The 14,564-nt window shown below is 43.9% G+C and overlaps 1 protein-coding gene across 1 annotated transcript in view; it reads right to left on the bottom strand.

Moving 5' to 3' along the window:
- The window catches only part of Syne2 (spectrin repeat containing nuclear envelope protein 2), a 321,669-nt gene that overhangs the window by 120,042 nt on the left and 187,063 nt on the right, over positions 1-14,564 (bottom strand). Inside the window, exons 54-59 of the mRNA XM_036205561.1 lie at positions 12,634-12,789; positions 9,521-9,661; positions 7,550-7,732; positions 6,771-6,908; positions 2,972-3,157; positions 1,209-1,331 (exon numbers count right to left, since the gene is read on the bottom strand). Coding sequence (XP_036061454.1) covers positions 1,209-1,331; positions 2,972-3,157; positions 6,771-6,908; positions 7,550-7,732; positions 9,521-9,661; positions 12,634-12,789 — 927 coding nt within the window. The remainder of the gene's footprint in view (positions 1-1,208; positions 1,332-2,971; positions 3,158-6,770; positions 6,909-7,549; positions 7,733-9,520; positions 9,662-12,633; positions 12,790-14,564) is intronic.

Here is a 14,564-nt window from a genome sequence, read left to right as displayed (position 1 = left end):
TCTTAGGAAAGAAGATCTCGGGAAAGACTAACTTTCCAAACACTACATCAGAATTCAGAAAACTAGTTTCTAACTTCCTCCTTTCCCCTCTGTATTGGAATTGTGACTTAGTTCTGTATGCTGTCACTAGGCAGGTCCTGAATCTTCCAAAGCAACTGTACCTAGCCCAGGACTTCCTACAAACGTCCTTTGAAAAATGCTCCTTGAGCCTGGCGCCAGGCAGTGGTGGCGCACACCTTTAATCCCAGCACTCGGGAGGCAGAGGCAGGCGGATCTCTGTGAGTTTGAGGCTAGCCTGGTTTCCAAAGCAAGTTCCAGGAAAGGCGCAAAGCTACACAGAGAAACCTTGTCTCAGGGAAAATAAAATAAAATAAAATAAAAATACTCCTTGAATTGAACAGAAGTATGTGGCCAAATTTCACCTTACAACAGACCTCATAGATAAGACCTCATTTAACCCTAAAAGGGAAGTATTCTAACCTCCCTTTCACAGGCAAGGAGATGGATGGGCTCCCAGAAGGAAGAAGACTCAATTAAGTTTAGACGGCAAGAAGCAAGGGTAAGATTAGAACTCAGATCTGCCTGACCCCAAAGAGCCTGCTGTGGATCACAAGATTGAGCATTTACCGAGATACTGCGCTTGGCTCTTTACAAGCTGTAACTTAGCTAATGGTCTCAGGACCAACACACAGAGATCAAAGAACCCAGGAAACATTGGAAGCCAGTGCACACTATTGCTGGGGCCAGAAACCCTTCACCGACTCATGTAGGTGCTCAAGGTCTTGGGAGGGCAAGCCTACAGGGAAAACTGCTGTTACATAGGGAACACTATAAACATGATTTGAACGATTTTTATGGAACTGGCTGCTCTTTCACCCAGGCTCAATTTCCAGCACTCACATGGTGGCTCACAACTGTAACTCCAGTCCTAGGGGATCCAACACCCTCTTCCGGCCTCCAAAGGGCACTGTGGCCATGTGGTGTATAGACATGCATTTAGGAAAACACTCATACACATGAAATAAAAATAAATAAAACCTCAAAAATATTTTTAAAATATTTTCATATGCATATACAGCTGTTCCCAGCCTTATTTCATATTATTGCTCTAATGAATCCAACATTTTGGGCCATACCCAATGATTACATATTTTTAGACAGACACTAAGTATTATGAAAAAAAGATTTTGAAAATGGTCTGTGTATACCTCTCCATGCTTGAGATGTTCTTCAGGTGAAAAATCAAATATTTCTTTGGATAACAGAATAGCTTTGATTTTTGCAACCTTTTTCTCCATTGATTTTACTTCAGACTCGATTGCAACCACATCCTAGAAGTTTAGAAACAAGACACACTCATGTACTACATGCTGCACATTAACAATCTGTAACATATAGTAATATATTGTTACTAATTCTATTCTTGTACTTAACCAAAAAGTGTTTACCACTTACAGCACTTAAAAACTAATAGATGATTGCATGGCTTTTAATAAATAAAAGTTAGTTAGCTGGGCAGTGGTGGTGCATGCTTTTAAACTCAGCACCTGGGAGGCAGAGGCAGGTAGATCTCTGAGAATTCAAAGCCAGCCTGGTCTATAAATCAAGTTCTAAGACAGCCAGGGCTGTTACACAGAGAAACCCTGTCTTGAAAAACAAAGCAAGAAAAGTTAGTCTACACTGCACCAGAAAGCATTGTGAAGTCAAGATATTCATAGGACCAAGTTTCAGTTACTCATGAGAACAAAGGTTGGCATGTTTCCAAATAAAATTCTAAAATAAACTCTCAGTTATCGACATCTTTAAATTTATCTCTGGAATGTGTTTAAATATGTAAACACAAGTGGGTCTGGCATTTTAGAAATTCCCATCACTTTAAGTTAAAAAAGAAATGATAAAGTCACCCTTAAGAAACTGACAGGGAGCTAGAAAACCCCAAGGTTTTCACCCCCTAATGAGCTCCTGCCAAGCAGAACGCTGCTGAGTGATGTCATGACCTACGCAGATTAAGTTCAACACTAGATCTCTTGTCTAATGGTTAATTCTCTGTGTCAATGTCCAAAACTGGGCCAAGAATCTTAAAGTGAAATGCTAGGGAAAAAAAGTTGAAATATGTGAGGGAAACCCATACATTAAAGCACACTGAGTAACCAGCCGAGAGCCGAGAGCTCGCCACTGAGATTAAGATTTCAAGATACAACACAATAATAGGATGACAAGGGAGGCTTTAAAAATGGTGTAAAAAGGCTGAAGACTTCAAATGATAGCAGCTTGGACTTAAAACTGGAAAAAAAATCTTAATGAGTCTGAAGTAACGGCAGTAACTATTTATAGGAACATAACTAAATTATGATAACTCAGATTACATTAAAATTTATTTTTTTCACTTTTTTTTGTTTTTTTGTTTTTTTGTTTTTTTGTTTTTTTGTTTTTTTGGAGACAGGGTTTCTCTGTGTAGTTTCGATGCCTTTCCTGGAACTCACTCTGTAGCCCAGGCTGGCCTGGAACTCACAGAGATCCGCCTAGCTCTACTTCCTGAGTGCTGGGATTAAAGGAGGGTGCCGCCACCACCGCCTGGCTATTTTTTTTCACTATTTAAGAAGCTATGCCAAACTGTAGAATGCATCTTAAAGTCATCCCAGCAAAAATCACAGAGGCATGCTACCACTTTGGAAAAGCCTCATTCAGCAACCAAGAACTGACCCCAGGGACTGGGTCAGTGAGTGAATTAGAATAGCAAGCTTGTTTATCAGGATTCATGTGGGGGCTGGACCACTTCCGGGTGAAGGATGGGGACATGCATCTTGCTGTAGTTGTACAAAGTAAAATATAATCTAAAAAATAACATCAATTAAAAATGTATCTGCCTAGGATATCTGCTTTCATAGGATTTGGGGGGCGATTCGTGACCTAACGTGGCAAATGAGCTGTCCACAGGAAACAGGAACCCACGTTTTCTGCAGTCACTTACGTCTGCCACCTGCTGGATGTCTGGAAGAGCCTCCACTATCTGCTGCTGCAAAGCAGCCACCTGGCCGCTTAACTCTTGGATGGACTGGATTAAGGCCTCTGTTTCAAAAATGATCGACAGGTCTTCTAGATCCGTGAAGACTGAATGTAGAAGGCTGTACTTCTGCTCAGCATCTTCCAGAGCCATCTAGATAAACAAGGAGAAGAGGGAGAAACACCAAGATGATGAAGCGAGTCCATCAGGTTTAGATCCAGGAAAGAGCAAACTGTCTCAGGTCCTGGTCACTTCTGTGTTCAGGTTGAAACCAATGAGCTCTCCATGGTCAATGGCAGCTGACTCGAGCATCTGCTGGCCGACCCCGTCAGATAATGCATGCTGTTTGTCTGCAGTGTCCACGTTTTCCTGTAACTTGCTACACAACAGTGAATTCACAGAAGCAACCCAAGTATCTGTTAGCTGGCGGATGAGTAAACAGGCTGCTTCCGTAACTGGAACAGTACTCAGCAATGGGAAGAATGAACTACTGGTGGCTGTAATAATGGGGTGAACCGCAGGTGCATTATGCTAAGTGAACACAAAATGAAATAAAAAATTGGGTGGTGGCAGCACACACCTTTAATCCCAACACTCGAGAGACAGCAAAATCTCTCAGTTTGAAGCTAGCCTGGTCTACAGAACGAGTTCTAGGACTGCACAGATAAACCCTATCTCAAAAAAAAAAAAATCAAAAAACAAAAAAATGAGTAAAAGACTTGCTATGTAGCTTAGGCTGGCCTAACTTTTGATTTGTTAACCTATCCTTCGAACCACAGGCTTTACAGTGGATTGCTACTATGCCTAGAAAAACCAACTGTCTTGTGTTTAGTGGAGCATGCTGATGGTCATTTAAAGAAATTTTAAAAGGAAAGGAGAGGGAGACAGGGTGGTGGGGGTGGAGTACTAAGAAGACAGAAAGGAAAATGAAAACAAAAAAATACAGGTATAGTAACCCACACCTTAACCCTAGCACTTGGGAGGTGGAGGCAAGAGGGTCAGGTGTTCAAAGCCAACTTGAGCTACATGAGATCTTGCTTTAAAAAGCAAAAACAAGGGTTGGGGATTTAGCTCAGTGGTAGAGCGCTTGCCTAGCAAGCGCAAGGCCCTGAGTTCGGTCCCCAGCTCCAGAAAAGATTAAAAAAAAAAAAAAAAAAAAAGCAAAAACAAAACAACCTAAACCAAAGAACAATGCTGAAAGGTATCTTAGTAAGTATTTACTTTTATTGTGTGTGTGTGTGTGTGTGTGTGTGTGTGTGTGTGTGTGTGTGTGTGTGTATCCATGTGGGAAGGAGCACACACATGTCATAGCACATGGGTGGGGGTCAGATGACGGCTGGCAGGAGTTGGTCCCCTTCTTGGACCCTGAGGGTCTCAGGGATTGAACTCAAGTCATCGGGTTCAGCTAGCAGAGCACAATTACCCGCTGAGCCATCTTGCAGGCCCAGGACTACTTTAACTCTGAGGACAAAATGGGATTTTCACACAGGACTACTTACTCCCCAAGTGAGGATTCACTAGGATCCACTGTGTGGGAAACCACCTGTGCATGCCCGTGTCTTACTTCCTCTGCTCTGTCCAGCCATTTAGAAACTCCCAGAAGAGGCTGAGAAACTCGTCCCCACTCAGACATTTATCTCAACACAAGCGAGCAGACATCTTTCTCCCGAGCACATCGTGTCTTTAACTCATAAAAAGCATTTGCAGAGAAGAGAAAGCACCTTTGCTCTCTTTCTTCTTGGCAAACTCCTCAAAATTGGATGAAATGCGGGCTGCTGCTGTGGCTCAGTTGGGAGAGAGCTTGCCTAGCTCAGTCCCTAGCACTACATAAACGTAAACTAGGCATGGTGACATGTGCTGGTATCCTAGCACTGAGGAGTGGAAGCACGAGACTCCGAGGGGTCTTCAGTTAAATACTAAGTTCAGAGAGAGCCTAGGATTCATGAGCCTGCCTCAAAAAAATTAAAAATGCTAAGGAATGGGGGTCGGGGAGAAGGCTGGAGAGGAGAGACGGCTCAGTGGTTAGAGCACTTGCTGTTTTTGCAGAGAACCCACTTCAGCTCCCAGCACCCACATCATTGCTCACAAATCTGTAACTCCTATTCTAGGGGATCCAATGCCCTCTTCTGGCCTCTGTTAGCACTACCTATACACACACACACACACACACACACACACACACACACACACACACACACACACACACACACACACACGGTACACTCAAATACATGCTGGTAAATATACACACAAAAATAAACTAAATCTTTCATAAAAGGTGAATCATAAAATTGATTAAAAATAGAAAAATGATATGCTCTAGGGATGTGGAGAATCAACCCAAGGTGTGGGGGGAAGTGGGGAATGAGGGACAAAGGAAGTCACAGGTAAGAAGAAAAGAAATAAGTGGGTTAAAACACCATCTCTTGAGAGCTGATCCCCTAGGAAAAAAGTGTGCCACCAAATCTCAACTGTCAGGGAGGCGAACTCACAGGAACACTGTGCTATCTTAAATATATAAAGGATTTAGACCATCTTTTGAGGTCTGGTTGCTATAGAAACTGTTATGAAATGATTCCTTAGTGACTCTTTCTCAGGATCTAATAATGAGAGAGGGGGGGAAAAATCCACCTTTACAATCAACCCAATCAGTTCTGGGCACTGGACAGTCCCTGGCAGCCATGGCCCCAAAAAGGGAAACAGTCTCATTGGCTCTGCCTCTCTGCAGGCACAAACAACCTGAGGGACACCCAGGACGACAGGGTCTTCTGAAGCCTGGCATGTCAGGCCTGACTTCCATTTCTACTGCCAGGTAACTAATTATTAAAACCTAGTTGCTTAAACCAAACCCATTTATATTGTATGTGCCAGAGCTTGGGCCTCTTGTAGGTGGACCTCTGCTAACAGAGCCACGAGGCTGCTGCAACTGAGAGGTCCTTCCTGAGGAGAGGTTGTCAGTGGTTGCTGGGGGCAGGGATGTCACTTCTTCATGGGGGTAGCCCCCCCATAAGCTGCCCATGCTCCTGGTAATACCCCACATACCCACGCAGCTGAAGGCCCAGGATTGAACGGGTCATAGAGAGAAGTTGAGGCTTGGCTTCATGAAGGGAGCCCAGGAGAGGCTGTTGGTGAAAGTGCAGCCCAGCAGCAAGAGCTCCCAGCCAGCACCATGGGAGGGCCACCAAGAACAGCAGCAGGGGGAGGGAAGCCTGTGCCAGCAGTGTGTGCTGCAGGGGGTGGAGCCGGAAAAGGGACACAGGCTCTTTGGAGGAGCCCAGAAGATTGCTGAGTGGATCCCAGATACTGGGCATTGCTTCGATCTGATTGTGACTGTGTCCTGGTATTTCCCTCTTGAAGTAAGAAACTATTTAACTTATTTTTTCCTTTATAGTATCCACAGTTGAAAGGCTGAATTTTTACAGAGATTTTAGGGTTTAAAAGAAATTTTGGGTATTTATTGAATTTGAAAGTGTTTGAACTTGTAAAGACTGGGAATTTTTGTTTGTAAAAAAAAAAAAAATAGAAATTTTTTAAATTTTTATGTGGGTGCTGGGAATTGAACTCAGGACCTCTGGAAGAACAGTTGGTGCTCTTAACCTCTGAGCCATCTCTCCAGCCCCTGTTTGTAAAGTAGTTTATATTGTGGTGTTATTAATGTGTGATCTTGGGACAACAAAGGGAAGGTTGTGGTGCATCAATGACGTGTTTGTATCAAATTGAGAAGCGGTCAATTGTTCTGGTGTGGGGGAAGCCCCAGAGGTCCTACCTGGAGGGTGCTGGCGCGGTGGCTCAGGGTCCTTGAAGAGTCATAGCCAGCAGGATTGGCTAGCACGCGGCTGGTCTTCTCTATCCACGCCTCTGTATTTTTCAGAAGATCGTTATATTCCTCCATCTTGATTGTGGCCTGGGGAAGAAAACGGGACGCAAGCTTGCCAGAGGCCAGTTATTGGGCCGGACTGATCTCTATGTGGGGAGCTAATGTCGGTGAGTGGCATGCCAGGCCTCTTGGTTCCTTTTCATGGCTGAGGACACAGGCCCACCTGCTCCAGGTGAAGAACTTTCCAACTTGTCCACGACAGGTAGCAAGGGTTTGAGGAGTTCCCATCAGGCCTTGACAGAGGTTCCCAGTCAGTGCTGCAACTAGCCCAGCCCTGATTCCGCCTCGTTCTCAACACTGGGACGGACCCAGCCCTATCCTATCCCATTTCAGGATCTTGTCCGAACAGGATCACACTTGGAACTCACCAAACACAGCCCCTCTTTATAATAGCAGTAGAAAAGGACTTTGTTCCCAAATGGCACCTTTCTGATTACAGGCTCCCTCCCGGGCTCTGGAGACAGCATGCCCTACATGCCCATTCTCAGGTCTTCATATACTTAGGGAAACACAACTGTCTGGATTCCTGCTCTGGTCTCACTATGGCACCTAGGGAAGGGGAGGGAGGATGGCCACAACAGGACACTGCTGGCCGCCTCTGAATGTCACCCTTTGTTTGACTTTGTGGAACCGCCAAGCCGAGGGGCTATCAGGTTTCATGGCTGCACCTTGTTGAGCTGTGAGGTTCTGGATTCTGCTCTCTGGGACACTCGCTGGTGCCGCTGGAAAGGAGCCATCAAGTGATCCATCCACTCTTGAGCCTGTCCTGGGTCCTGCTCAACAAAGTCCTGAACTTCGGAGTCCAGCTCATTTAGCTTGGAGTGCCAGAGGTCAAGTTCATCCCATATTTTCTGGAGACAGAAATGTTAAGTTAATGTAAATGCAGACGTCATGCGGGTAATGACTAGTTTGCACACGACACTCACTTGCATGAGGCAATGCTAAAAGACAACATCATTTGCACACTTGTTCATTCACACCCAGCAACCAGTTGTCTAAACTGGGAATCACTTTCAAATTCTAGCCATATTCACTTCAGTACAAGTGAGTTATTGCCAGACAGGAAAACCTGGAGGGTAAACAAGGATGATTAATAATAGACAAGGTTCAGATAGCTCTAAATGTACAAAAGCCAGGAGGTCCACAGTAGGTGTTAAAAAGGCCATTTAAGCAGGTGTGACGATGCATTCCTTTAGTCTTGGCTCTCAGGAGACTAAAGCAAGAGCAGGAATTTGCCAGGTGGAGGTGGCGCACCCCTTTAATTAAACCCAGCACTCGGGAGGCAGAGCCAGGCAGATCTTTGAGTTCGAGGCCAGCCTGGTCTACAGAGCGCGATCCAGGACAGGTACCAAAACTACACAGAGAGACCCTGTCTCGAAAAACCCAAGAGCAGGAATTTGAGACCAGCCTGGAAGAATGTGAGGAATCCATCTCCCAAAACAAATGAAAATAAAAAGTAGAAAGGCCTATTTAGACTTTTCTGTGTGTGTACATGTGCAGGCACACATACATACATGGGAAGTCAACTTCAAATGCAAAAATAAAATGAACAACAATGTCTATTGCCCAGGAATTGGTGCAGCGTTTGAAAATTCTCACCATGCATTAGCTTTTGACAACTGTTTTTGACTCAAGAAACTAATAGGTTGGATTCAAATCTGAACTTATGTGGGCAGAGGGAGATTGCAAAGGTAAAATTTTCCAATCATACCTAATACTTGTATAATAACAAGCTTGGGGGAACAAAACCTGACTTGCTAGGTCCCGGTTCCTCTGCTTAAGAACCAAGACTACGTGTAACAATGACCTATGGTCTCACCCTTTTGGAATACCCGCTATTACATTAGAGGGCTTCCTAAAAGTGTAGATGGCAATATGAACTCACAGACAGGTGTTTACCTGGGATTTGGATGTAGAACAATGCTTATCTGCACTTTTACCTAAAACTTTATTTCCGTAGCAATTTCACAAGGGAAATTGGTTTGGAGTTTTTCTTTTCTTATGTAACCTTGGCAATCTATAGAAAAACTGGTACTATTTCTCAGACCCAAGTTACTCACTTTGTATGTCAATCTTCCCACAGTAAGACCCTCACTGTCCCTTTTATTTGTGGGAATGCTGCTTCTTGGTCAGAGGCTGCCAGGGGGCAGGGCAAGTGCCTGTATGTCAAAAACTGAGAATAATGCTTGCATGCACTTGACCTTGCATGCCTGTGTGCTGGCCTCTCATCACTGATGCCCCAGTGACCTGGTTTAGGTATTCATCCATTCATTCATTTTTTAAATTTTATTTATTTATTTACTGAGACAGGACCTCAGCCCATGCTAGCCTCAAACTCCCTGTGTACCTAGGGATGACCTTGATCCCTGCTTCTGCCATCTAAGTCCTCTGATTCCTGGCAATGTGCAACCATGCCTTGTTTTATGCTGTGCCGGGGCTCAAACCCAGGGCTTTGTGTGTGTGCTAGGCGAGCACTCTACCAACTGAGCTAATCATCTTTAGGCCTGGTGCAGGTTCCTGCAGCTTCAGGTCTATCCCAGGAGCTCATCTGGGGCTGACTGAGTGATCCACATCTGAGATGTGGGTGCAGGGGCAAGACAGAATACCACACGCTGAAGCCACTTCAAGGAGCACGTTACCTTTTGAATTTCTTGGGCGTCCTCAATGTTTTTGCTCTTTTGCTGCAACATTTTTTCAATGCCCTGAAGCCCATTATTAATTTCCTCTATTTTCCTCCTCATGACACGCGATGGTGAATGCGTGGAGATTTCACTGGTTATCTGTGGGCAAGGGGGAAAGTCACAGTTGGTGTGCAGACAGCTTTGGCTCTCCATTCCCAGGTTCAGACATCAAAAATATTACTCATTCTGGTGACTTGTAAAATAGTTTCACATGGGGGAGGCACCTCCAAACCATGTTAATGTATTAGTGACAGAGTAGATAAATGTCAGCTGTGCTTCCTGACCTTTGAATATAATGTTTATCTGGATAAATAAAATTTATGTTACGTTGGTTAGAGTTACTGAGGGGGCTCTTTGAAGCATCAAATGCTAGGGAAGGATTTCTACAGGAGAAGGCAGCTTCCTCAGACAGTCGGAACTTTGTAAGAAAATCGTCTGCCCAGCACTGTGTTCAGTAAGACCAACTTTACTCTTAGGCTGATTTAAAACAAATGTAATCTCCACTTTCCCATACAGTTAGGCAAAAACCTCCTCTAAGTAACCATGTCTAAAGGATGAGGAGCCCCGGTTTTTGTCTACACTGTTTCTATTGTGTGTTCCTAGCAACCAGAACTCCAGCTGCTCAGCCTAACAATTTTTTTAATCTAAGTGATTTTCTTAATAACTTGTGGCAGGAAAGATTAGGAGTATTAAGTACATTGTTTTCCCAAAGGCTGGATCAGTGTTTTCTTATTTTTTTAAGCTACTGTTGATAAGTAACCACAAAATATCTACATAATACTGTACACACTAGCTGAGGCAAAAATACCCCAGGGTAGATAAGGATGCTTTTGTAGAAGCTGAAACCTGGACTAATGGCTAATTCAACGCCAAGACCACACATCAAGGTGTTGGGGGAACTTGACCCTAGAAGCCCCCAGTTCCCAGACTCTCTGACAAGCTTGAATCTCAGAGGGCTGGTGATACCTTCATATCACAGTTTTACTCATAGACCATATACTATAATAAAGATGGTTGTAAAATGATCAATTTAATATTTTTAGCTTTATTTTATGTGTATGAATATGTTGCCTCAGATATGTATATATACCATGTGTGTGCCTGGTGCAGGGAGGCCAGAAGAGGGCATCAGATACCCTGGAACTGGAGTTAAAGATGGTTGTGAGTCACCATGTAGACCCTAGGAAATGAACCCGGGTCCTCTGCAAGAGCAACAAGTGCTCTTAACCACTGAGCCATCTCTTTGGCCCCTCAACTCTCACTTTAATCCTGTATTAATTTTCTTCTGGCTGCATAGGTAACACAGTACCAAACAAATGAAGTCACTCAATACAGACTCTCTTGGTCAAAAGGCATACTGCCATTTGGGGACACCAGGCAAGATTATGATCAGGGGTAAGCAGCCATCTGAGTGACACACATGATACTGTCTGCAGTGTGGCCTGGACCTTTTAATTTCCTTGAGACCCATGACACAGTAAAAACCAGTTCCATTCGTCACAGACATACAAGTTCGTAATGGAGAACCTCACTCTTAAACACGAAAACTTTTTTTATTAACTTACTTTGTAGGGGTTTTCATATAAAGTCACAAAAGTAACCCTGAGTTTCTCTCAAAAATACTTGGTAGTCTATAAAACAGATAATAACAATCCTTGAGAAAAGTCCTAATAGGTTATTGTGTGTTCAATCAAAATATCTGTTCTCACATATCAGGAGATTGTATAATTATGTACAGATTACATGTTCTAAGAAATCTTCCATAGAAGTTAATGACATAGCTGGGTGGTGGTGGCGGTTTTAGAGCACCCCTTTAATCCCCGCACTTGGGAGGCAGAGCCAGGTGGATCTCTGTGAGTTCAAGGCCAGCCTGGGCTACAGAGTGATATCCAGGACAGGCACCAAAACTACATAGAGAAACCCTGTCTCCAAAAAAAAAAAAACTCAACCCCCACCCCACAAAAAAAACATTAATGACACACGCTAGCATCTGAGGGGTTTGTTGTTTCATTTATTTGTCTTTTGGGTTTTTGTTTTGTTTTGCTTTTGAGATAGGGTCTCACCCTGCAACCCCAGCTGTCCTCCAATACACAGCAATCCCCTGCCTTAGCCTATGGTGTGCTGGGATTACAGGAGTGAGCCATCATAACCAACATTAGCGTCTGAGTTTGAAATCTGGTTTCTGTATGGATCCCCATTCTAAAAGAAAACCTATATAGCTCTATAGATCTATATCGTTGTCTGTGTACAGTACGACCAACTTTATTCTCAGGCCAATGTAAACACAAGAGTCGTCTCCACCTCCCTACCATCCAGGCGGAAACAACCTCCTCTCCAAGTAGCTACTTCTTCAGAACAGAGAGAGCCCTGTTTTTCTTTGTGCTGTTTCTAGTGGTAGTCTGTTTTAGTTATCAACTTATAGGCATCCTCAGCTTAAAAACAAAACATAAAACTCTCCTTGAGGACACTGGACCAAATACAATTTTGTTCTGCTGGTCTAAGCTGCCTAATAAAACTGTCTTGTTGAACACCCATGTTTCCAGCACAATGGGACAATTCACAGCCTCTCTTCAGACCTGGACTCTGAGGCAAAAAGCTTTGCCCAGGATGCTTTGTGAGAATTCCATCAACATCATTAAACAGACCCCACATGCTGAATGCTATTTTGAGTAAGCAATGAAATCGGTATTCCTACTGCCCTTGGCTGTTCTTTCAAGACGTTTTTTGGGGAATACTTTTACAGTAAGGCATTATACATGTCCTCATTTTAAAAAGATTTTTAGAATAAATAATAATTTAAAACCATAATAACAATAATAGTAATAAATAATAAACCAAGTAAAAGATAACACAAACTATTAAAATAGAAGCATCTAAGACAACAGGTGAAAACAAAGATGGTCTGAAATTCTGTTATGTATGCAGTTTACTTCAAGCACTTTCATCTCACTATTCAATATGTGAGCTCCATAAAACCAGTCAGAGCAGCAACCAGAAAAACAAGTGACATCAAAGGGCGTCCTTATTTCCACGCATGCAACCCATCAACAATCGACACCAATCACCATTACCTTCTCGTCTGCATCTTCTAGCGCCTTCCTGCATTCTTCCACCTGGGATTCGATCTCCGCGGGGACTATGCTGTACATTTCTGAATACTTGATACGTAATTTTTCCATGACCTTCTCCAAAGTCAGCTTGCCTTTCTGAAGAACGCTTCGCAGCTCCTAAAACCATCAACAGACTCTCAATACTTACAGGATCTGGGGAAAAGTCTAGCCATTAAAAAAACAAAAACAAAAAAAACCCACGAATGCAGCTTTCCAGGGTCCTCTCGACTTAAATAAGCCAACTTTACATGACAAAACCTTCCTATTGATAGAAGCAGGTTAAGCCCCAGGACTTAGTGAGATGATGCTTTCTAATTTGTAAGAATTGAACTTGGTGTCAGACTATTGTGGCAGAGAGGCATGGCGACAGCCTTAGCGTCTCCAGCACCTCTAGGATCCACTGCCTTTCAGTTGCTACCAGTTGGCTAAAAAGCAACAAGCAGCCAGAAGTTTCAAAGCAGGCTTTTCCGTGTTGCTATTAACTTGTTGCTATTTCTACTTCTTCCTACAGTATCATCATAATGAGTCAAGGCCACTGGGAGCCCCCGTGCTTGAAGCGAAAGTGTCTGTTTCATGTAATTAGACAGCCAGGCAGAGCCCCAGCCCTTTCAAAAGGGAGGGTTCCAGTTCCTGGTAAAGAATGTAGGTTTCAGGAGATAAAAGCATTGTGAACAAATGGTCCATTGCTTGTGGCCTAGAAACAGAATCTGACCTGCGTTCTCCCGCAGTAATTATAAAGGAGAAACTCATCTGTTTGGGAAAGTTTCCCAAAGATTGAATGGAAAACTACTTATTGACTTCCCTGGGCTTTTTGTGTCCCTTAGCTCTAGTGACTGTTAAGTGGCATTCAGAGCCCCAGCCCCAAGGAGCAGTCCCCACTCTAAACCTGTGATGTTAGACCCTGCTCTGTGTCGCCATCCTCAGCTGACTGACACGCCTAGAGAAGGAAAGGACGATGTGGTGCGGCCACTGGTGGGGTGGGGCTGCATCCTGTTCTTTCTACCCAAGCAGGACCTGATAGCAGGTTCACAGCTACACACAGAGACGATGGCTTCTCCACAATGAACACTTTTGAGGGTGACAGTGGGTTGCCCTTTTCAATGCAGATAACCAAGGGCTCTGTGGTTCCTAAGAGCATGAGACTTGCATAAAGTTCCCAGAGTCAGGGCTGGGGGCACTGTCGGGTGGTTACGAGCACTGGCTGCTCTTAGAGAGGACCCAGGTTCAGTTTCTGGCACCCATATGGCGGCTCACAGCCAAATGAGACTCTGGTTCCAGAAGCTCCAACAGTCTCTTCTGTTCTCCTCAGGCAAGCAAACAGATACACATAAAAAAGTAAAGAGGGGCTGAGAGAAGGCTCGATGGTTAAGAGCACTTGTTCTTCTTGCAGAGGACCCAGGTTTGGTTCCTAGCACCTACATGGTGGCTTACCATCATCCATTACTCCAGTTCCAGGGCATCCAACACCCTCTTCTAACAGCCACAGGCACCAGGCACGCATGTGGTGCACATACACACATTTAGGTAAACCACTCATATACATAAAATATTAAAATAAGTAAGTCTTTGAAACTTAAATTTAAAAAAAAATTTAAGTTCCCCAAGTCATTTTTGACTAAAAATAGGATGAGAGGTCACTCTGAAGAAATCAACTCTCAAAGTGACCCTCAGGGTAGACACAGCACCTCTCAGAGCTGAGACACCATGTCCAAACAAAAGAAACAGTCTAGCATATTCCTCATATGTGGGCCAAGGTCTCTGACCACCAAACATACTTGAAATATGGTTAAAAATAGGGCTACATAGTTCAGAGTGACCTGTGTCCCAGTGTGGCTCCTTTCCACTTCCTGTTCCAACCATGTTCATCCTGCCCTGACTCTGCACAGTGTGCC

The sequence above is a fragment of the Onychomys torridus genome, chromosome 14, assembly GCF_903995425.1.
Source record: "Onychomys torridus chromosome 14, mOncTor1.1, whole genome shotgun sequence".
NCBI classification, from domain to species: Eukaryota; Metazoa; Chordata; class Mammalia; order Rodentia; family Cricetidae; genus Onychomys; species Onychomys torridus.
This window is presented reverse-complemented; position numbering and strand designations above follow the sequence as displayed.